The following is a 24910-nucleotide window of genomic DNA, read 5'->3' on the forward strand; positions in this document are numbered from 1 at the left end:
ATCTCGATAAAAGAAACATATTTTCTCTTTACCGTTTTGCAAATAAGTCCAAAATAACTGTGAAAATAAACAAAACTAAAAATAAACTTTGAAAATTAAAAAAAATGAGTTTTCTTTCTTATAAATTTAATCTACTACCTTATGTTTTAATTTTGTAAAAAAATCCAAAATATTTTAGTCAAGATAATTTTTTCTCTGAGTTTTAAAATAATAGCATTTTAGATTATTAGGCATTCATTGCTAAAAAAGTTCATCTATATTTGATACCAATTAAACTTTTAGTTACGTAATCTAGGGCGCAATTTTTAAATTTATTGTTGTCACCATGGACATATTCGGCGCCAGGCTGACTAATTGGAATTTAAATTTCCCGCTGGGATTCAGGTGGTAGCGCTCCTGGAAAAAATGTCAAGTTGCCACATTTATTCATTTATTTCCTGACATTGTTATTCGTTTTGATACTTTAGTTTTGTATTACGAGTTTTTGGTTTAAATTAATTGTGTTGTGATATTTAAAGCTTAATTTTTTTTACTAGCAGACCTTGCAGTCGAACATTGTTCTTTTTAGAACCTATTTTAGTGCGAAGTGTACAAGACAGCTTAATAGCCGTAAAAAAATCATCGCATCTTTATTAAAATATTTTGAACGCGAACGCGGTAGTAATGGACTTTTATGTCCCTGAAGTGCTGTTAAGAAGATGAGTTTTGTTGATGTAAATAATAATTGTTTATGTATTTATAATTATTTTATTTTTGTTTCCTAAAATATTTTCATTAAAAGAAAATATGTAAAAGATATGAACTTTACTTTGCCTTTTTTGGTATTTCATTTTGAGCTTAATGGTTCAGTATTTTTCTTTCTAATAAAAAAAACAGTTAAAAAACATAAGAGCGCCAGCAAAATTGGTATTGTATGACCCATTTTTCTACAGGTAGACACATTTCATTTTATACTTTAATTTTATATACTTATCATTTCTTGTTTTAAAAAGTCAAGAAAATCTAGATTAATTATGACATTTTATGCAAAAACTAAACGAACTTTTGTTTTAGAACAAATTATTTTGGCAACTCAATATTAAAAATCAACAAACGCTTTTGACCCATACCATAGGAACGAAAATCTTATAGGAAATGTAATCCATCATCATTTTCACGTGAAATGGACGACGTTTTTTTTTTCATTATACAGTATAAAAACAGAAAATGTTATGCTCTAAATATGCTAAAACATAGTTTGTGTTTTAAATTTTTCGCTTTAATTTCCAATTAAACAAGAAGTTTTTTTTAATGAAATATGTGAGATGTGTACTTAAGTTCCAAATTTATTTGACAAAAATTAAAGAAATGGCGGTCTGTGCAACGATATCGATGACACCCGGGGTGTATTGAACTTACTTCCTCATATTCTTCAATCTCGTCCTCTCCAACTTGAATATAATGAAATTGTCCTCCCTCTATATCGATATCAGCTTCTTCAATTTCCTCGTGAACTACTTCTTCTTCGGAATCCGAACCCTCGCCACTTTCCGCAGATCCGCAAGAATCGCCGAAATTGTCGTTTTCATCGTCATACGAGCACGAAAACTTCAACTCGCCACGTTCCAGGAGTTCCAAATGTTCTGTCAAACAAAAAAAAAATTTAATTAAAAAGAATACTTATACATCAGATATACAACTAACCACTAACATTTATCAATTTATTTTTATAACTACTATGTTTAAAGCCGGGTCTCCACCAAAGCAACATATGTCGACGACATTGTCATCAACTTTTGTTACTATTTTCATAAATATTGTCGAGAAATGTAGATGGTACCTACCAAAGAACTATTGTTGCTCGACTTCATTTATCGACTAAAGAGCCAAAGTGTTTAAATAAATTTAAAAAAAAATTAAATATTTAGCGCATTCCTTATCATTTCAAATCTTTGTACTCTCTAAAAAATTGTCCGGTGATATTTTTTATTTTTTTTCTCAACTTCCACCCTCTCCACTTCTAAACTAGTTGTAATATCCCAGACATCATACTTTATATTTCTGTTCTTATACCAATTATGCTTAGTGTCCCAAAGTTCGGGGTGGGCTTGATATTTTTCAATCAGAGTTCTTGTTTTATCATTATATATTATACTCCATACCAAATTTATTTTTAGCAACAGAAACAAAAACAAACTTCTGGCCTTGTGAACTACACGAGTACAAATGGCAAAATATACCCGATAAAGTTACTGACAGGAGTTGATTCGGCGAAGACGTCTTTCGACATATTTATAAACATTGTCGTCGACACGATTTTTCTTTGATGTACCGCTTCTCAAGCGAAACATGAAACAAAGTCGGCGACTTAAATCTGCGACATAAAATGTCGACGACATTACTGAATTTTCAGCAACATTGTCGACACTATGTTCTTTTGGTGGAGACCCGGCTTAAGACGCGTACTGTTCATATGAATTTTAAAATTGCAGTTATACATATACAGTATGTCCCGGGATTGTGTTTACAATGATTTTTACAAGTTTTTGATTGGTTAATCCCGTTTATACTTTGCCAAATTTCCATACTGTTTTCCAGAAAAATACAAAAATACAGTTGAATTGTTTTCCTAAAAATGACCTAAAAACCAAAACGCTATGGGAATATAATGTCGGTTTTATTCTTTGACAGATGGTTAGTATAGTATTAATTTTGATTAACATCACTGCTATTTTTTTGCTATTGAAACACAAAACTTATCATCTTTTCCATAATATTGAACCAAATAAATTTTGTGCTTCTTAAACATATTAAAACAATAAAAAATATGACAAAATTAATAACCTTCTATCAAAGAATGAAAACCTAAAAATGATATTCCTATAGAAATGCGTTATAATTTTTGGTGCTTTGAAAATTTTCATATTTTTGAATATTTTTTTCTTAAGACAGCATAGTACGAGAGCTAGCAACGTCGCGCGTCGGGAACACTAGTATTTTAATAAACCTGGCTCTTTGATATATCTTTTACTATGCGCTCTGGAACAGCGTGCGGGCCGTCTAGCTGCCGGTAAACGTTGCGTTCACTACTGCGCACTGAAAAAGGATCATATATTTTTTATTAGTCCTTTAAATTCTTGTATTGAATATAAATCGAGCGAGTCTCCATAGCGCGGCGCGAAAAGGTTCAACAAAAAACCAAACCTATGAAGCGAGGAGTCCGAATTCGAGACCGGCTCGGGGTATAAATCTTTTTTATTTTATTTTCGTTTATATTCTGATAGTACAGTATTAAATAATTCTGATGATTCAAAAAAACGAACATTTAATACTTTACTATCAGAATATAAACGAAAATAAAATAAAAAAGTTTTATACCCCGAGCAGATCTCGAACTCGGACTCCTCACTTCATAGACGGAACCTCTGCGCGCTGCGCTGGCGCTGTGGAAACTTGTTCGATTTATATTCAATACTAGAATTTGGCGGACTAAATTAAAAAAATATAGGATCTTCTTCCGATGCGCAGTAGTGAACGGCATGTGTATCGCAGCGTATATATAGTGTGACCTATATATATAGTGTAACGCAGCGTGTATCGGCAGCCAGACGGCCCGCATGCTGTTCTAGAGAGCATAGTAAGATATATCAGTCAGATTTCTTAAAATACTTTCTCGAAAACGTTGCCAGCTCTTAGACTAGCATGGATTAACCATTTTGGAAGAAGCAAAAACTTTTGTACAAATAAATTTTTCTCAAAAAGTTAATAAAAAAATATTTCCTCTTGTAAAGTCAATCCAAAGAAATACTGTATACTTTATAGGTTTGGAAGTATTTAAAGTTAAATAGTTTATCCTTTTATATTAATATTAGTAGTGTGGTAATAAAACGATTGAGGACAAACGTGTATAGTATGTCCAACGAGAGGGATCCATGAGTGACAGGTGTCATTTTCTGGATGTCTGTCGAAATCTTCCGTGACTAGCTGGACAGACTATAGAAGAAAAACGATGAATAAATCCAAAAAATATAAGATAAAAGCAATCTAATTTTGCATTAAAATGTCACTGTCATTCAACTCATGTTTGTTTTATCTGAAAAAATAAAAAAGTTATACCTAGAGGTGAGCAGTGGCGGTACCCATGAGGCCTAGGCCTCCCCGAAGATCTATAAATTGGGTTAAATATTAAGCTTTAATGGTAAAAATGGCGCCCTAAAAAGCATATTCTACATTACTTTTTATATTGCTATAAAATAAATTCCTGAATCCGCCTCTGAAGGTGAGCTATTTTTAAAAAAACGCCCGGTAGAAAACAGATCATTGTTACATACCTGGATTAACCATAGCCTTCCTAATAGCACTAGGATCCTTCCGTGACCATTTCTGCACCTCCTCGTCCATTTTACTGATCTTAGCTGGATTCATAGCCCACAAACATCCTTTCCGGTGCGTACCGTTCAGCGCCGGTTTCTCGATCTTCTCGAAGCATTTGCTCAGCGACAAGTTGTGCCTTACGGAATTCTTCCATCCGTTCGGCGCCGTCTTAAAATACGGGAAATGCTTGCACATAAAATTGTAGATCTCGGAAACGGGTAAGCTGCCCGATCTGCTATTCTTCAAAGCCATCGCTATGAGACACGAGTAGCTGTAGGCCGGCTTGGGATAAGCTCGGTGATCCTCTGTGGTACGATCGACGGGTTTCGTCACGTTGACGGATTTTCGATGAATCGCATGAGATAGGGCGTTTGCTGGTAGGGCTCTTATGGTCGTTATACTGCCCAGCTGAGTGATGATTGGTGTGGTTATGTGTTTCACTGGATTTCTTATCAAAATTGTCGGGTTCGAGTTGGTGGTTTTTAGGGTGATGGGCTTGGCCAAAGCTGGTTTGGCTAAGATCGGTGCCACTTTAGTTATGGGCATCACAGGAGAGGGGGTATGTTTCTTTTGTGTAGTGTCGAAGCCTTCTAGTCTGTTCAGGAGATCTTTCTTTACTGAAGAGGTGTCAGTCTAAAAAAATACATATTATATAATACTCGTTAAATGATGTTTGGTTAAATATCAATCTCTGTTATTTAAATATTTTTATTATTTTTAGGCTTAATACTTTATTGAGGATAAAAACACGATTTTTTGTACAATATAATACAATATGCAGTGTATACAGGGTGATTCACGGGCATGGTACGTTAGACGTTTATGGAGAACAGGAGATCGGATTTTTTTGGAAATTTGGATTTTTGCATAACACAGATATTTTTGCATTTATTTCCAGCAGTACAGTTGCCGCTTCATAGTAAAAGTGATGGCATCTTTTTTATTTTAAATGGAACACCTGGTATATTATTAAATTTTTCTATGAATATTCGATCTGTCGTCTAATAGAACTGATTGGATATCAAACAGGGAAATAAAAAAAATATGTATTTCCGTTGGCTGTAATATCGCCCAGATCATTGTTATTTAAATTTGAGCCTATGTACATTATTTAAAAAATTGAAACAAATAAAATTACTTTCCAACGATATATCATGTTCCTATACCTAAACCTTCTGGTTTATTCAGTAAAATAAAGATAATTCAGTAAATAAGATTTAGGTATAGGAACTTGAAATATCATTCAAAAAAGCAATTTTATTCATCTTGTGATATACAAAATAGGGTTGAATATACATATAACAGAATATATTTGGGCATTTTTATAACAAACGGAAATAAATACTTTTTTGTTCTTTCTGTGTATTATCCAATCGGTTGATTTAGGTAGATCGAATATATCGACTTCGACTTATATCACAAATTTCAACTTTAGAAATGTTCAATTCATGCTTTTACCAATGCTTATTCAAGATCATGTTTTTGTCAATTTTACACAGTTTATTTTTTATTACGAAAACTATAAGAGATAGGTATAGGTTTGTATAATAGAAAAATTATAAGGTATGAAAGTAGTTTCCAAAAATTTAATAATATATAAGATCCGGCAACACTGTAACGCTGGTATTTTAGCGGTTCTCCAGAAATGTCTAACGTACCATCGCCGTGAATCACCCTATACTAAGGGCTGGCAAAGGTTTGTCTTGGGTCGAGATTTCCGTATGTAAGAAGAGTACAGTAAACACGTTGCCAAACGTATGAAATAAACGGAGAAACTGCACATCGCTAAGAGACGTGGAAGGGGATATAGCAGATTCAGAGTAAGTAGATCGCCGAGTAGCTACAGAAACCGTCGGCTCTTTTGATGTGGTGGGACCAAATTTTCTTTCTCTCTCTTTTGACGTGTTTGACAGATAGACTACGTATTTAACTGCTCAACTTATGAAGTGGTCCTATAAACATGGTATACACTGCTCATAATTTGAAGAGGAATTAATTATAAAGTTTTATACATATTTTTTTTTGTTTTGTCTCTTATCCTTATTTCTAAATTTGAATGTATAAAATATCTTACAGCTAATAAATAATTAAAAAAACGATTCGTTGCCTGAGGTATACTTGAAATAAGGTACATAGAGATATTTGATAAATGCAACAGTGGCAACTTCGCTTCTTCATATGACAGATAACCTACTTATTTCGCGCAGCCGCAAAGAAAATTGAAAACGGGACTGTCGCTACTCGTCGGTTTACTTACTCTGGCAGATTTGTCGCAGTCGACCGGTTGACCCAATCAGTAACTACTTACAGTTCTATGGAAAGGTGTATATCATGCGTTCAGCTTCACGATTTAATTAGGTCTCGTGATACTTTATTTGTTTATTTATTAACGGGTCGTTGTAATTTTCCCTATAGCTTGAAAATGTTTAAGTGCAAGTTAGAAACACTTGCATTTTTGATAAAAATAAGTGGTATTGAGTTGGTGTTCGACAGTGGTCGCGCTATTAGAACTCTGAATTCAAAAATCGATATCTCGAAATCTATTAGAAATAATTGATTGTAGTTTTGCAAAAACTTTCTTCTTTTAATCTTTATAAATAAAAAAGTTACACGATTACTGAAAACTGTTATGCACTAAAAGTTAATGAATGGGTTGTTTAAAATTTTAGAATGAAAAAAAACAACCTTATCGAATTTTTCTTATGTAAATATATTGTAAATGATCCGATCTTCAAAATAAAAAAGCTTCAATGTCTAAAGTGGTTTTTAATTATGGCGTGTTATGTGTTAAAAAGTTGAGTTTTTAAATTATCGCGATTACTGTCGTTTTCTCGTTATAAAAATGGACCCCCTAACGATATTCTTATAATTTCATTTCAGATGCTCAGTAACACATCTAATGATTTTATCTAGTTACCTAATGGTTAATAAGTTGTTTCCCACTCATAACCGTCTATCAAATACTTACTTTGAGAGAGGAGATTTTTATTAACGACGGTGAAAACGTAAGGTGGCTTTGGTTGACGGAAGGCGACGGACTTCTTCCCACGTTCGACGAAGCGATCGTCATCACAGGCATAACGGCATTGGGATTGACCATCGTGGGGCCATCGTCACCGCTGAAATCCAGGATCGAGTGATTCGAATTCGAGTTGAACCATTTGATTTCGTTTTCGAATTCTAGAGGTTCAATGTTGTTGAAACTGTATCCGGAGAAATCGTTGTGACCAACTAGAGTGTCTATTTCTGATTTGATATCGATGTCCAACACGTCCGGAAACGGTAGAGAATCCGACGCGCTTAGAAACATGTCCATGGCTGCCGACATTTTGTATTCAAGATCAATATGAATGAACTGAAAAGAAGAAAAAACACTATAAACAATTATAACAATTTTTTAGAACTAAACCAAAGATAACGTATCATGAAATGATTCCTTTTAGTAAGTAGCAAAATTTAAAATTAATGAAAGATTCTGAAAGAGTTTATGAGTTTTTTCAACATTTAAACACAATACACCAAACTGGACTATCACTAACGCAACCTGATCCAAGAAATAATGTTTATTTTGCTTTGTGGTTTTAAAGTTTTTTTCTCGATGTAATTTCATGTTATTTTTTAGCCGACCATACATACCAACAGGGTATGGTAGGCTATTAAGATCGGCAAAAAAAGTTTTTTTAATTTCACTCAAAATGAGTTATTTGGGTCATAAATGACCTAAATACAAAATATTTTCTCATGGTGTCTATCTCTCTGTCCGTCTGCCGTCTGTAACACGATAACTCAAAAACCGCTAAACCGATTTTAACCAAATTTGGCACAAAAATACTGGCCATTAGTTTTTGTTGGGGGTGGGGGGTTGGTAAGGGGGTGTGGGAGGGGGTTAAAAATTTTAAAAAATCCAAAATTACAGTATCTAGCGAAACGCGGTTTTCAATTTAAGATTAGGAATAATATTTGCAACAAAATTTGTAATAGCATCAAAATCAGTCAAAGTCGCAGTTTTTGAGATAAAAAAATTGCTTTTTATTAACATATTTTAGTATGGGCGGCTATACGTGCCCCCCGGAGCCAATTTTTTTTTATTTGTAGGATAGCAATAGCGGGACAGCACTCCCTGTTCATTTAACAACCAATCGACTAGGTACATAATCATGTAGGTATATGAAAATTTGCAAAAAATAGCGAAGATTGCACGCTAGCAATGGCAGCAGTGGTAATAGCAATTGTAGCAATAGCAATATACTAGGACTAAAAGAAGTCCCAGTGGCGGATACAGAGGGGGGCCATGGGGCCCGGACCCCCCTAAAATCTGTAAATTTGCTAAATATTACCCTTTTGGGTTAAAAATGGCGCTCTAAAAAGCATACTCTACGTTACTTTTTTTTTGGCCCCCCCCCTAAAATAAATTCCTGTATCCGCCCCTGAGAAATCCGAATACAAAGTGGAAACAAATGTTTCTATGCACTAAAGTAAAAAAATTGGCGCCGGGAGGTATGTATAGCCGCCCATACTAAATATGTTAATAAAACGTTGGTAGGCAGTTCTTTTAGTTTCAAAGTAAGGGAATTTTTCCAATTTTTTTTATCTCAAAAACTGCGACTTTGACTGATTTTGATGGTATTACAAATTTTGTTGCAAATATTATTCCTAATCTTAAATTGAAAACCGCGTTTCGCTAGCTACTGTAATTTTGGAGTTACGATTTTTTTAAATTTTTAACCCCCTCCCATACCTCCTTACCAACCCCCCACCCCCACCAAAAACTAATGGCCAGATTCTTGGATGCCACAGTATTTTTGTGCCAAATTTGGTTAAAATCGGTTTAGCGGTTTTTGAGTTATCGTGTTACAGACGGCAGACGGACAGACAGACACCATGAAAATATTTTGTATTTAGGTCATTTATGACCCAAATAACTCATTTTGATCATCTTAATTTGTATGGTCGGCTAAAAAAATTGTGTGTGTACTATGTGCGCATATTTCAAGTAAAACTTCTTACTAACAGCTATTAAATTGATGGATTTGAACGATATATATTTTTTATGAATGCTTTTTATAAACTTCAAGAAAATTAGAGTTAATATAAAACCGTTATACTATTCTAGCTTTATAATTTTATGTTTTTTTTTAATTTTTATTAAAAAACTATAATTCTATTACCCGGCCGGAGAGCTGTGGATATTAAACCAAAATACTACTACATCTAGATCTCTGACTATTACTAACTGCTACTAACCAACAATTTGTTTTGTGTAGTCTTTGGTCTGTTTTTGTTTAAATGTTTTGTTTATTATTCATGTTGGGGATTTATTTTTAAATTAATGTTAATCGTTAGGCAACCTGTAAACTCATAGAATATGTATTTCTTTTGCATAATCAAAACTGTCACTCTAAATTTTACATAACCAAATTGTCACTCTAAATCGCTGTCTTTTTTAGACAGATGCACTTGTCATAATTCAATTCATTATTCGAATTCTTAGAATGTTGTTAACAAAAGTTTAATCTTAAAATAAAATTTTAATCAATCACAATTGTTTATTTTCATCATCTACCGGATTAATAATACAGAAAATACAGATCAATTACAAACAATGCGTTATTTATAGTGATTTACAGTAATTTTATTAAATTATACGAATATTCTCGTTGATTATTGGTTTGAAATAATTATGACAGTGTCCTCCAATGAAAATGCGAGTTACTAACTCTAAATTCTAATTCTGAGCTGACAAATGAGCTAGATGCTTTACCTAGACCTTTATTCAGAAGCTACAAACCTATCAATGAAAATATGCATGAAATCAAGGTTCGTACAGTTTCAAATTTATTATAGTGATTTTCTGAACCGCGTATGGGCACAATTGTTTTGTGGATCGCTTCCTTTGATTTTTGTTGTTAATTTCCTAATATGGAAGGATTGAAAGATATTTAAAGAGAATTATTATTATGTTGTCTTAAAACTACAACACCTTCTGTACTTTTGTTCATGGAACATGTTAACTTAGCAAGTAATTAAATTAGTTAAACATTTGGATTACCAGGAATACCTAGTTAAATTACCATGAATATTATGAGCAATTTGCGGCGCTTTGAATTGGGTGTGCCCCCTTTATCGATAAGAATTTTAAAAGATTCAAGAATACATTATCAAATATTGTATTTGACACCCTCTTAAATTTTCGTCCCGAGCAAGCACCCCAGCTTGCAGCTTTACCCTCCCTTAGTTCCTAGACGGAGAATATAAGGTTTGCTACCTGCGTTCAAAAAAATAGGAGCATATTTCATAGCTAATTTTATTAAAAAAAACGATAAACAATATTTTTCCAGTTACAAAATATAAAAGATCTCTTCTTAATTGTTCTTTTTAATGCAATTTGGCATTGGTGTCATATCTACATATATAAAATGCTAATGTTTATCTGTGTCGTCTCTACTGAAGTAACGACTTGTTCTAGAAAGTTACTTTTTTTTACTAAAAGATAGCTAATTTGTTCTTCTAAAAACTGTCGTCGCCGAATTTTTTGTTTTTCATTTAATTAAAAAAAAGTATTTTTTTTCTGATGTCGTGGCGGATGCGCCAGGCTTCAACTAATATAATATAAGTATATATAAAACTTACTTATAATATATTGCCCATAATTATAATTTATTAAATGGAGAAGATATCGATTTCGAAGTAATAAAATTGACTCAATTAACAAGAGAAAGAAGAACCAAATGACTAAATTGGGGATGATTTACCATTATCCACTCTATTACGTACTATAAACATGGGCCATTCTAACTAGTTTAAAAAACGGATTTGTCTTTTTTTAATTATTTTTACAGTTTTGAAATAAAAAATATGATTTAAAAAGCCGTTTTTTATAAATTACCAATATTACCGGTAATATTACCGATTTATAAATTACCAATAATTTTACATCACTAACCAGAACTAATCTGGACGAGGCATACTTTGTTTACGTGGATTTCCAACCGTAGCCTTCAGCAATGGTATTCCGTCAAAAACGGCGCGGCGTCCAGTTGGCTTGGAAATAAACATCAATGATATTCCCCATATAATTTTACATATAAAATGTCAACGATCTTCCTGTCATAGCCATCGCTGACGCCGTTTTTTTTCGATCATAATTTATAAATATTGTAGCTAAACGATTAAATGTTTGCCAAATGTAAGTTTTGGGTTCGTTGAACGACTATTAGAGCTACAATTTAAAAATATGTTTACAAGATACACGGTGTCCCAAATAAATAAAAAATATCAAAGTTGTATTTTTTAAATGAAACACCCTGTATATTATTACATTTTTAGTTTCTACGATTAAAATAAAGGTAATTTGATTAAGGTTTATCACATTAAACCTTACCATTTTTGAAATAATTTCAATTTTGTGAAATTGCAGTAAAAATTTTAAGGTTTCATTTCTCTAGACGTGCTTAAGTTTTTAAAACCAAATATTGTACTGAAGTATTTCTTATTACTAAATTTAATAAAGTAAAAATATTTTCAAATTGTGCCTCTTAGTAGTGTTCTTCAGTGTCCTTCAAAGGACTAATCGTTTAGCTGCACTACTCCGTGTCGTATGTGGTGAACAACCCTGTATACCTATAACATAATACCATAGCTTAATTCAAACTACCTCAAAAACGATTACTTGATGGTCACAAAACAAGTTGACCATAAAACAAGTTTCACAGGTTATTCACAGAAATTGTTAAATATCAGAAAAAGGGTCTCTATAGAATTACTGTCAATACACCACAATAATAGTCCATCGTAAAAAGGAATTTATGGAAGCTTGAGGGGTTTTACAATGAAGGAAATTACATTTGAACAATCTTTAGGGGTCTACCTATAGGTATAGTGTTAAAAGAACCCTGCTGACAATATAAGGTGTAATTTAGGCATTCTTATGAATGAAAATGAAACCTAAACAGATAGTTAATTTTGTTTATTATTTTGTAGGCATATTTGATACCAATTAACCTTTTGGTTACGTAATCGAGGGCGTGATTTTTAATTTCAGTGTTGCAAACCATGGACATATTCGGTGCCGGGCTAACTGAAATTTAAATTTTCCGCTGGGTATTCAGGTGGTAGCTCTGCTACAAAAATATCAAGTTACAACATTTATTTATTTCCTGACATTGTCATTCGTTTTGACACTTTAGTTTTATATTAGGAGTTTTTGGTTTAAATAGTGTTGTGATACTTTAAGCTTAAAAATGTTTAGTAGCAAACCTTGCAGTCAAACATTGTTCTTTTTAAGACATTTTTGAAGTGTACAAGGTGGGTCAAATTCGACGCTTTTAAATGGAAACACCCTTTTCTATAGGAGATAGAGGAAAACTAATATCGGTGTCTGGAGCTCAATTTTCATCAAAAACATGATGGTGAAAACCGCACATCAATATCTGTTACCATTTCGGAGTTACGGGGCGTTTTTCAAAAATGTGCATTTTTAACAAATCTCTGTAACTTTTTTGCTATGGAAAATTTTGTATTTCTATGAAGACATTTCCAAAGCACCTTTTTACGTAGAATTTAATGGTTTAAGTATACTTTTTGTAAAATTAATAATTTAAGAATTATCAACAGAAAATTTGATTTTTTATATGGGACACCCTGTATATTTTTAATTTATTGAAAAGAATTTAAAATTACCTTTCCAAAAATATAACACACTTGATATTTTGCTCGATTCCTCTTCGAGATATAGAGTATATAATTTTTTTTATAATAAACGCCCTCTTTAAATAAGTAGGCTTTGAACGGAACCGGCTGTAATGCAAGAAAATCTAGCTGTGAGCATCGATTAAAACGAAAATAATATTTGCTATGAGAGATGTCCCGATGATATCGATATGCGGTTTTGATATTGATATGCGGTTTTGATATCGATATGCGGTTTTCACCATCATGTTTTTGACAAAAATTGAGCTCCAGACACCAATATTAGTTTTTGTCTATCTCCTATAGAAAAGGGTGTTTCCATTTAAAAGCGTCGAATTTGACCCATCCTGTACAAGATAGCTTAATAGCCGTAAAAAACTCATCGCAAATTTATTACAATATTTTGAACGAGAAAGCGGTAGTAATGGCCTTTATGTCCCTTAAGTGCTGTTAAGGAGGTGAGTTTTGTTGATGTAAATAATAACTGTGAACCATTTTTGTAGCAGATAAATAAATAATAGATAATCCTACCCTTAGATGTCGTCTTAGAGGATAATTACTATTTTCTTGTATAAATGTGTCATATTTATTTTATTAGGGACATTAAAAAATACAAGAGCAAGGGATAAATACTTTTATTGAAAATGAATAAAGACTTTAATACATATTATTCATTGTTTATTGTTTAGACCGAATTTTTCTCAACTAGCTCAAAATGTTATAGCAGTATATGTTTCCGCTTATACTTTATAAAAAGATTTTTTACACATTAAAAAAATCATTAAAAAAACGTCTCAAACGAAATACATACGTATTTATAAATTCGCTCATAAATGATTCCATATTGCGTTCGTAAAACATCACTTTTAAATCATTTACCAAGTAGTAACCAATTTCTGCCTTTGAATAAAAATAATACAAATTTGTAAAACATATATTTTTGTGCCACTGTATAGAAAACATCGACGTCAAAAAGGTATAGATTGAAATTGTCTAGACTGGCATTCTCAGTTTCCATCCGATAGATCGAGCGGAGTAAAATTAGCGGACCCGGATCATTTACAAGAGAGACAACAAATAGAATCATAAACGAGTGGGACAAAAACAGATATAACATTTCGCTGGAATAGTGACGAAAACAAACAGCTCCTTTCGGCCGACATCGGCTCGTTCCTTTTCATGGCGCAACTGTACATTGGCAGATGGCTGCCCGGCATTTTAAAAAATACAGCGCTGTTGTCAGATTTTTATTATCTTCGTAAAACATAGGATGAAAATAAATGTATGCAACATAAAAGAACTTTAAAAAGAACTAGTAATTTTGGAAATTTGTATAATCTACGTAATACAAATCTTGACAAATAAGCTATTATTAGTAAAAATATGAATAAATATAATTATATAAATATAAATAAGTTTGTAGAAGTCTGAAAAATTTTTGGGCTAAAGAATGTTTGCCCGGTTTTTTTATTATCATAAAATGTTTTAATATCTATATTTTTAAAACTGTTTTGATCATCTAATTAATTATGAAACTAATCTTTGATGTTATTTAGTGTTTTATTTTATTTTGCTGCACTAATATCTCTCAAACATCAGATACAGCTCGCATTGGTTGTTTGATATGTCAAACTGTGTAGCCAGCGACACGACGCAGTTCTGAGAACGGGGCAAGACTAAACATTTATGACATATCAGAGAATATAATGTAACTATCAGTTCATTCCTAAAACTTTGATATTTCTCCAATTAATAAATATATTATATAACATTTATGCTCTGAGACAGTAAATAAGGTAATTATTGGGAAAACTGGAAATCGTCCGATTTTCACCAAAATTGGTATACACCCTGTTTTGAGGTCGTAGATTACGAATCTGAACTTTTTTCTTGGCGGTATCTTACCGTTTTTCAGAAAAACGGAAAATAATTTCAACATTGAATTTTTCTTTATTTCGGCCCTATCTACATATCTACATATATAAAATGCTAATGTTTATCTGTGTCGTCTCTACTGAAGTAACGACTTGCTCTAGAAAGTTGCTTTTTTACTAAAAGATAGCTAATTGGCTCTTCTAAAAACTGTCGACGACGGATTTTTTGTTTTTCATTGAATTAAAAAAAAATTAAAAGTTTTTTTTTCCTGATGTGGCGGATACGCCAGGCTTCAACTAGTATCTACATATATAAAATGCTAATGTTTATCTGTGTCGTCTCTACTGAAGTAACGACTTGCTCTAGAAAGTTGCTTTTTTTACTAAAAGATAGCTAATTTGTTCTTCTAAAAACTGTCGTCGCCGGATTTTTTGTTTTCCATTTAATTAAAAAAAATAAAAAGTATTTTTTTCCTGATGTCGTGGCGGATGCGCCAGGCTTCAACTAGTAAAGTAATAATTTCACTATATTTTCATTCTATTATAGTTTATCTAAAAGCCACACTTGGTTGAGGATAGAAAAATGTCCAAAATTTTACTGAAAAACACTTTTCTTAATAAAATAATAAAGAAAATTGAGACCAGATGGAAGTTTGACATTTCATATATCCTTCTTTCTCTCTCCTATGTAATGAGAGAGACGGGTGATTAGGGATTTTGAATAAATTACCTATTATGAGATCTGACAGTAGTTAAATATACCTACCTATATCCATAAAGTTACGCAGAAGAGTTTTGATTGCATTGGTTTCAATTTCTAGGCGGAGGGGGTAGAGGTTAATCTTTATTGTTATATTATATTAAAAAAAAAGATTAACACCCTCCGCAAAGAAGTTATATAAAGACTATCAATAAGACTATTTATAACCATGAAGTTGCACGAAAGAGTTATGATTACATTCGTTTCAACTTCTTTGCGGAGGGGGTTAATCTTTTTTTTTATATAAGTATAGGTATAATATAAGAACAAAAGATTAACACCCTCCGCATGGAAGTTGTAACCAATGCAATCAAAACTCTTTCGTGCAACTTCGTGGTTATAAATAGTCAGATATCGTTGGTTAAATAGCAGTTATGGGAAGGAGCCGTTATTCTGGTGACCGCCTTTCGTAATCCCAGAATAAGCGAAAAATACACCCTAAATTTAGGTTTAGCTTTGGCAACGTTGCTTTAAATGCCAGAAACACATAACCCAACATTTTCAGTTTGTTTACAAATTTATTTTAGCAAATTTTCCTCTATTATTATGCATAAAATTGGTTAAAAAGTAACAGAAAATATCAAAAACATCATTGTTTATTGAATACCTAACAAAATATGTGCTAGAAAACCTTAAAAATATGAGAAATTAAGAAAAATTCAATGTCGTTTTTCTGAAAACGGTAAGAAACCGCCAGAAAAAGAGTTAAAATTAAATTCAGATTCGTGATCTACGACCTCAAAATAGGGTGTATACCAATTTTGGTGAAAATCGGACGATTTCCAGTTTTCCTAATAATTACCGTAAATAAATATTTTTATTCCGATTGCATTTCCACTGTATGATACTTTAGAGAAGAGGATGGTGAGATTTATGGTTACAGAAATAAATTACTGTAACAATAAATCTCGACTTGTGGAAAAAATTCCCGTCATAACCAAAGCTATTGGCAACGTTGCTTATCTTATAATGCCGACCGTCTCTGGTCCGTGTCGAGCTTGCTCATGATGGAGGAATGAAAATTTCGTATCGGTATATCGGTAATATGTAATAACATAAAAGGATATAAAATATAAAAGTTCCTCGCCTTCTAGATTAAGTCAAAATTCTCTAGTTAAATTAATTGTAATTCGCCATAAGATACTTTAGTTAATCAGGAGTAAACATTACTAAATTATTACAGAACCATATTATAGAAAAATATGGAGGGTTAAGTATCCACACAATCATTTATAATTCTAATAGAACAGTTAAAAAACAGTAATAAAATCCACAACATTGTAATGTAATAGCCCCGTTCTTTCAATCAACGGTAGTTTTTTTTATTAAGCCCTTTTATAAGAGTTTATAATGGAACTAATTCATTATTCCATACCTACAATAATAAAATACCATAGAAATGTACATCACTAATTTTAAAAAACATAACAATTAAACCTTTATGAAATAATTGAACAACCTTCTCAAGACTATCGTCTCGAAGTTAAAGAAAAATGGCGGGATTTGGGAGCAATGAAACTTCAATGAATGAGACGTTGCAATGCCTCCTTGACCTTGAAGTAGCAATGATGTTTTCCCGCCATCCCGAAAAATACAACAAATCTTATTTCCCATCATAGAAAATATCAAATTAAACTTTTAAATATACATATTTTCGTATAGGTAGGTATAAGACAATTTCCTTGTTAGTTTTGGTTTGGCTACTGTGATCAAGATTCATAACATAAACAGACAGATTAATGAATATTTTGATATTTTCATGCATTTTAAACGTCACACAGTGACTGACATTAGTACAAAAATAAAATAGAATTAGACAACAACATTGTAATTATTTGTGTTGTATAATATTCCTAAACTTATCGGAAGTAGTAAAAAACCATGCGCTTACACAAAAGAGCGGGATTGGACGTTAGGACGATTCCATTATAAACTGGCGGTAATAAAAGCTAATTTTCTCAATTTCTAAGGATTTCCTAACAGAAAAATCCCTTGAAACAGATGTAGAAATGAAGGGTCATACTTACAAAATATGTCAGTATAGATAATTACTTATGTCTATCTATTATTCCCACAAAATTGAACATAAACACATTTTAACATTGACAGCACTATACACCCGACGAATGTATACAAAAGTCCTAGAATAGACGAAAAACGAAGAGGGAATTCAAATCCACACATCCCAATTGGTTAAACTATGTCACGTGTGCTTCCCGCGCGAATCTTATTGGCCAGTGAAATCGCTGAGCCGTCGCCGGCGACTGAAAATGTCCGAACGGAGAGGAAGGCACATGGCAATGTTGGAATATTTTGTTTAATTTAACCTGTGCAATTGAAAAATAAAGTTTGTAAATAACAGGCTATAAAAATTATCTAATTTCTTAATACGATATTTTCACTAGTTTTTACATTAGCTTGTCCTTTCTAAATAAACTAAATAATTCCGAAATAAATCATTCTTATTTTGCCGGGAAGTTCTCACGTAAACAGCCATTTAAACATGGCTGCCAAGCTTTCTTGTTTATAATAAAGATATAATATTCAAACACTTTAAAAATCCATTAAAATATTATATTTTATGTTTATTTATGCATATATACCTAATATCTTACATCCCTTTATGAAATTTAATTGTAAAACATAACTTTTCTTATTTTTGAAATTTAAAATCAATAACTTGGGCGATTCCAAATCGAGGGGAGGCCGGTAGTTTATATTTAAGTAATATAACGGAAATTAGTATTTTTCTTTCATAATTTGCATTAAAATGTTATTCTTTTATTATTAAGATGTATATTTACAAGAAATTTATATTTTTGCAATCGAATTCAAGTTAAAACTGCTTAAATATACTACCAACATACCCTTTGGCAAGGAGGAAAAAAATATGGCGTACGTGATTAATGTTATTTAATATAGGGTGAGCCAAAAAAATGAGATAAATTTTCTTTTCTTCAAAGAATATAAATACTATAGAAATAACCGTTGTAAATTATACTAAAAAAATAAAATAGAGCTTAACATATTTCAAAAATGATGATAACGCAGTCTTGATTAGATCTGATATAGAATGTTGTTGTCTATAATCTGTACAGCCCTTTTACAGCCAGAGTTAGAGAATAATAGGAATAGGGGTACCTAATACGGCATAATGATAATCTATTGCCGTCATTTCAATTTAAACTATTTTTATTTGATTTCATTTTTTGGATGTCATCATCTGTCGTCTGTTTAACTAGCCCCTTCTCAGACTGGACAAAAATTACCGATAAAAATATATACGTAATAATTAATAATAGCTGTGTCTGTCATTTTAATTCACAGAGGTAAACCATATTATCCATCATTTTTTGAATGTCGGCTGTCGGAATCTTCCCTGAGTACTCTGACAGATAGACTTTACTTATATCTACGTATCTACTACCTCTCTAAGTACCAAGATAAGTACTATAGGTTTGGAAAGAACGATCGCCATTTCCCATATAAAATGACAGCGATCTTCATTTCGTAGTCATAGCTGATGCCGTTTTTTTTCCTCGATTATATTGTATTTGTTGTTAAAAACTTTCATCTGTAGCAATAAATACAAATTACTGGTCCATAGGCTTGGTGCATTTCAGTTGATTTTAAAAATTCCGACCACAGCGCTCGATACGGCAGAAATTAGTAATTAATAAGTTTTCGACTCTATATATATTAGTTTTTATTAGTGTAGTACCTAGTTATTGAAACCGTAAAATTCTCAAGTACAAAGTTTGTGTGACGTAACGCTGTTTCGGGTAGTAAAAAAGAAATGAAAAAACAAACAAACTGGGCAACGCGTTATGTTGTGACAATTTCAAATGGGAATAAAATTGACGAAAAAAATGTTAACACGTAAAAAGGAGTGCGTAATTACGTGGTTACTGGGTGCAATAACTCTTAAGAATATTCAACTTTACCAAAACAACACTTTATAGCTTCACAACTTCTCACACTAATTTAATCCAAAACAAAATGGATGAAGCTGCTTGACTCAATGAAACCAGTAAACCGTACCGTGCTTACGTAGTGCTCGTTACCATAATCAAAAAATTAAGTAGGCATATACTATGAGAGGATAAAATATAATTTGCAATATTAATGGTATACTTTTTACAACTAGCTAGTGTTTAGCATCGTCTAAAGTTTTAATTATTGTATGTACCTTTAAAAAATTTCGTTATAGCCTAAATAGCCCCATTTATGTCTCCAGTAGGAACACCGGTGTGTAAAATTCTTGATTATGAATAGACAATGGTATTTCTATGATCGCTACCGTAGTTGAACTCATCTAAAAAGTTTTATTAGCTGGAATAATAAATTATAATACGAGTTAGATCTTCTGAAAATATCAAAATCTTTACTTTTTTAATTTTATTAGTATAATTGTCACAAATTACAGTTCCTAACATTTTTAGAACAATTATCTAACATATTTTTGGTGTATTGGCTATTTAAACCCGTGTATTTGTATATGCGTGTATTTGTATATGTATAGGTTTGTTTACGATATTCTCCGATGATGGCAGCACCGGCGAAGTATGGACTAAGCCTGTATCATACAGACTGGCTATTTTTGAAACTATTCATTTTGTAAAATATACTAAAATTATATACAGGGTGGTCCGAACTGTATTCCGGAAACTTCAGCAGCATATTCTGCAGATAAAAATAAGTAAAGAAGTGTATATAAATGTATGTCCTAAAAAGCTTAGTTTTGGAGATACAGGGTGTAGAAATTTCATTTTTATTTCGATTTTTTCCAGTAACGTAAAGTAACGTCAATATTTGGATGAAAATTGGTGTCCGGAAGCTTTTTGACATGAGAAATTTGATTTTGATGTCAATATGACTCCTATTTGTAGGGGGCGCCACCGTTGTTTTTAACCAGTTTTATTGGTTTATTTCAAAAATGACAGATCGTATTTCAATTTTATTGGTTTGACGGAACGATGAACGACAAACGGACGCCGATGCGTATGAACTCGCCTTTAGATTTTTGACGCTTGTCAAAGTCTTGCCAAATTATAGGTTATAATTTTGTGTCAACTTTTGTCAAATACCCTGCGTTTTGGAAGATGATGCATTTTGATTCGTGTTATTACCTGTGTTTTGTGTCTTTTGAAGTCAAGTGGAGGAAAAATTGAGTGAAAATTAACTGTAGACCAGAGCACAGTGTATGGTTAATACTCGCTGCCCAAGCAGAAAGTCTTATACACCAATAAAGTTACAAGTTACCCTCAATAAAGTTCGTATACCATCTCGTCGTAGATAAATGCATCTCGAATATGGTAGGACCATACTAAAAACTGGAGTAGCTGTAAAATATCGACATCACACGATAGGTAAATAATGGATTTTAGTACTGCAGAAAAATAATGTCAAAAGGTACTGGTTTAAAAATATTAAGATTAATGTTAATTAATCAACCTTTAAGGTATAAAATTTGGTAAGTGTTATTATTAATAAAATAGTTTGTTTTATTTATGTTGTTTTATTTATTCCTGTGGAATATAACAACATTTGTATTTGTATATATAAGTTATATTGTTAAATATAATCATAAATGTGGGAAGTTTCATAAAGCTTGAAAGTAAGAAATAGTTCTTTTCTCTATTCTTTTGGTATATGGTGTCTTGTTCGTGTTTGCTTTGTATTAACACATACCGTTTTGATTAAATAAAATAACTCGATTACATTTTTTCAGTTTTATGCAGTTTTTTTTCACAATATTTTGAAATAATCACTTGTCAGTCAAATTTTAAATATTTCCTGCTATGCGTTCCAGTTGTACCAACTTATTTCTTTGTAAAATAAAATAAACTACTTTGAAATTAAAATGACAGACACATCTATCACTGTCAAGGATCTTCTCGTTGGACAGACTATATGTCCTAAAAAGCTTAGTTTTGGAGATACAGGGTGTAGAAATTTCATTTTTATTTCGATTTTTTCCAGTAACGTAAAGTAACGTCAATATTTGGATGAAAATTGGTGTCCGGAAGCTTTTTGACATGAGAAATTTGATTTTGATGTCAATATGACTCCTATTTGTAGGGGGCGCCACCTACCTGTGTTTTAACTGTTTTGAAGAGTAATAACTTTTCGTCCGTAACGTATAACTATAACTGTATAAAGCTACTGAGTAAAAAATATACATTTACGAGGTTTTTTACGTAAAAAACTTGTAAAAAAGGTTTCTTAGTAAAAATCGCTAGCACAGATTATACAGATTATAAACTTTGTTTTTTCTTTATTGTTTTTCGTGGTTCCAATTTTCGGAATCGGGCACTAGTTAGGTTACTAGTTTGCGCACATAGCACGCCCACTTATGGCCTGTAATATTGTGCACAGCGCCTGACCGGTACAGTTATTAGAGAGATATCAGAAAACCGAATAGCGTCATGCAGTATTTACGCGTACCTTATCATGATTACGATATGCGCGAGTCAATTTTTAACGCAACACCCGCTAATAACGTTACCGTCTGACGTAATTTGCGGATCAATTACACCAAGCGCTATTTCTAAATAACGTTTAAAAATTGCTTAAATGGGCATGTGCGTGCAGGTGCGGGTATTTAACAACCGGGGCCGGCCGGCGAGATCTTTTATTTTAGGTTATGTTTGAATTGTTTTGAATTATTACTTTAATTTTATTAGGTAATTTGATATTTAAGTAGCTGGGATTAGTTTTAATTAAATAAATATGGCCCAAAATATGGATTCCACCTCTTCCAATATTGAAGAACCTATAAATAGACTTAGGTTTAAAACAGATGACGACTTAGCCCTTCTAAGAGAATTTGCTGCTTGTTGCCCTAAACCCACTGGCAGACGTTGAACAATAAAGCATTGGAAATGAGCACTTTAGCCCTTTAGTTTTAAAATACCTAGTAAACAAAACAATTTCAAAGTTTTAAATTCAAAGTTAGGTTAAGTTTAAATAGCGGACGCGACGCGAACAGAATTCTTTCCGATCCGATAACTATAAGTGAAGAGAGTTAATACCACCTCACGTAAAGGAAATAACACCTGGCCTTATTAACGTCCATGCACGCTATTCGGTTTACCGATATCTCTCCATTACGCTGTTAACGCTGTTTCAGGAAATTTTACTCGTTTGCACATCGTCATAAAAAACAATTTTCGTACCACGAATTAGGGACAAGATTTTTATCTGTATATTTATAGGATACCTAATCTGTGTCGCTACGATCAACCGTTCTCAAAATATTTATAACGGAAATAATAAATACATGTCATTATTGACAAAAAATAAACCCGTTGAGTAGATATTTTTTTACTGAAATAATAAAATATTGGTAAATTTTTATTTTTTTATATTAATCATAAATTTTTCTGATAAAAAATGATGATAAAACAGTTTATTTCTGTTGAACTTTTGGCACAAAAACATTTAAAAATGTAGTATTTTAGTCTAATATAATAACTAAAGCTCGGATAATGTATATTTTTTACTCGGTAGTTTTATAGAGATACGGACGAAAAGTTATTACTCTTCAAATCAGTTAAAAAATATGTAGGTGGCGCCCTCTACAAGTAGGAGTCATATTAACATCGAAATCAAATCATAACATCAATTCAAATATTGATGTTACTTTGCCAATGCCAATTTTTTCGAAATATTTTTTTAACTAATGTCGATATTCGGACGAACATTGGTATCTGGAGGTTTTTTAACATGAGGAATTTTATTTCGATGTCAATATGACTCCTAGTTGTAGAGGGGGCGCCACCGACATGTTTTTGACTGTTTTGAAGAGTAATACATTTTCGTCCGTCCCTGTATTACACTGAGAAAAAAAAAATACATTTACGCCTTATTTTACGTAAAAAATGTCTCTTGGTAAAAATCGCTGCCAGCAACCGTTCTCAAGATACATGCGGTGGGATTCTGTAAGCTCCGTAGCAAGAAATTTCCTGTCTAGCCTATGCTATTTGTATACGATTGATGAGTCACTAGTCAGAAAATATGTTTACAGAATCGCTAGCATGGATTCTTAATTATCAATACATGCCATCAATGTCAAAAATTAAACATATTCACTAGATAGATATTTCAGTAAATTAATGATTTTCGAACCAGCCGATTTGATACCAGCTGTTTTAAAACCTAACTGTCAATTTTCTTGAAATTTCGTAATTTTTTAAAAATACTATTTCCGTTAAAACGAGTTGATGTTGATGCTAAAGGTTCTACCGAAATCATGTTTTAAGAATCCAAATATTATTTTAATTAACAATTGCTCGCAGAGATTTTTACCAAGAAACATTAGTTACGTAGAAAAGGCACAAATGTATATTTTTTCACTCAGTAGTGTAATACAGGGACGAACGGAAAATTTAGGTGGCGCCCCTACAAGTAGGAGTCATATTGGTCGCGTTCATCAGGACGTAGCGCTACCGCAGCGATCACTAATTTTCTGCTGAACGCGCCGATTAGTTGTGAGCGCTCTGGGATCAGTCGCCATTTTTTCCATCAGATTTAAAATACGCTACGCTACCGATGCATGATGGATTAAACGTCACATACGCCAAATGTCACAAAATTTTTTTGGAAAACGGAAACAAACCATTTTGTTTATTGTTCTCGGTTGACTAATCCCCTCGATTTGTGCCAAAAATGGGTGAAAACAATTTAATATGCATTACTTATGATTTTGATCTAAAAAGCACGTTCAGCAGGACAACCAATCGATGGTACATCGCTCACTGATCAACTTGTCCTGATGAACGCGACCATGACATCGAAATCAAATTTTTCATGTTAAAGAACCTCAGATACTAATTTTCATCCAAATACCAAATTTAGTTCAGAAATTATTAGAAAAAAATAGAAATAAAAATGAAATTTCTGTACCCTATCTCCGAAAGAAAGCATTTTAGAACATAAATTTATACTTTTTTACTTATTTTTATGTGATGTCGTTTTATATGCTGTCGAAATTTCCGGAATAAAGTTCGGACCACCCTGTTGGAATACTGTATGATCTAATAATTTCCTATAACAAGATATTGCACTATTAGGAAGTAGGAAAAAGCCTAATAAAGCAATATATGTTCTATGAAATACTAATTTTATATTTAAAAAGTAATCATCCACTTTGTGGTTCTCTTTCTCTTGTTGTGTCAACAATCCCTTAAAATATTTCATATTAAAACCACCATATTTATTTTTCTTATTTTCA

At 32.2% G+C, this 24910-nt stretch overlaps 1 protein-coding gene across 4 annotated transcripts in view; it reads right to left on the reverse strand.

Moving 5' to 3' along the window:
- The window catches only part of LOC115874962, a 29962-nt gene extending 11997 nt beyond the window's left edge, over positions 1-17965 (reverse strand). For 3 of the 4 annotated variants that reach the window (XM_030890270.1, XM_030890269.1, XM_030890267.1), the window contains exons 1-4: positions 17703-17965; positions 7322-7708; positions 4311-4986; positions 1399-1622 (exon numbers count right to left, since the gene is read on the reverse strand). In XM_030890270.1, coding sequence (XP_030746130.1) covers positions 1399-1622; positions 4311-4986; positions 7322-7681 — 1260 coding nt within the window. In that variant the 5' untranslated portion in view covers positions 7682-7708; positions 17703-17965. The remainder of the gene's footprint in view (positions 1-1398; positions 1623-4310; positions 4987-7321; positions 7709-17702) is intronic. The other variant, XR_004048943.1, reaches the window with a different exon arrangement.
- Between the last annotated feature and the right edge of the window lie 6945 nt (positions 17966-24910).

This window comes from Sitophilus oryzae, unplaced genomic scaffold (assembly GCF_002938485.1).
Source record: "Sitophilus oryzae breed Bouriz unplaced genomic scaffold, Soryzae_2.0 scaffold_130_pilon_pilon, whole genome shotgun sequence".
Lineage (NCBI taxonomy): Eukaryota > Metazoa > Arthropoda > Insecta > Coleoptera > Curculionidae > Sitophilus > Sitophilus oryzae.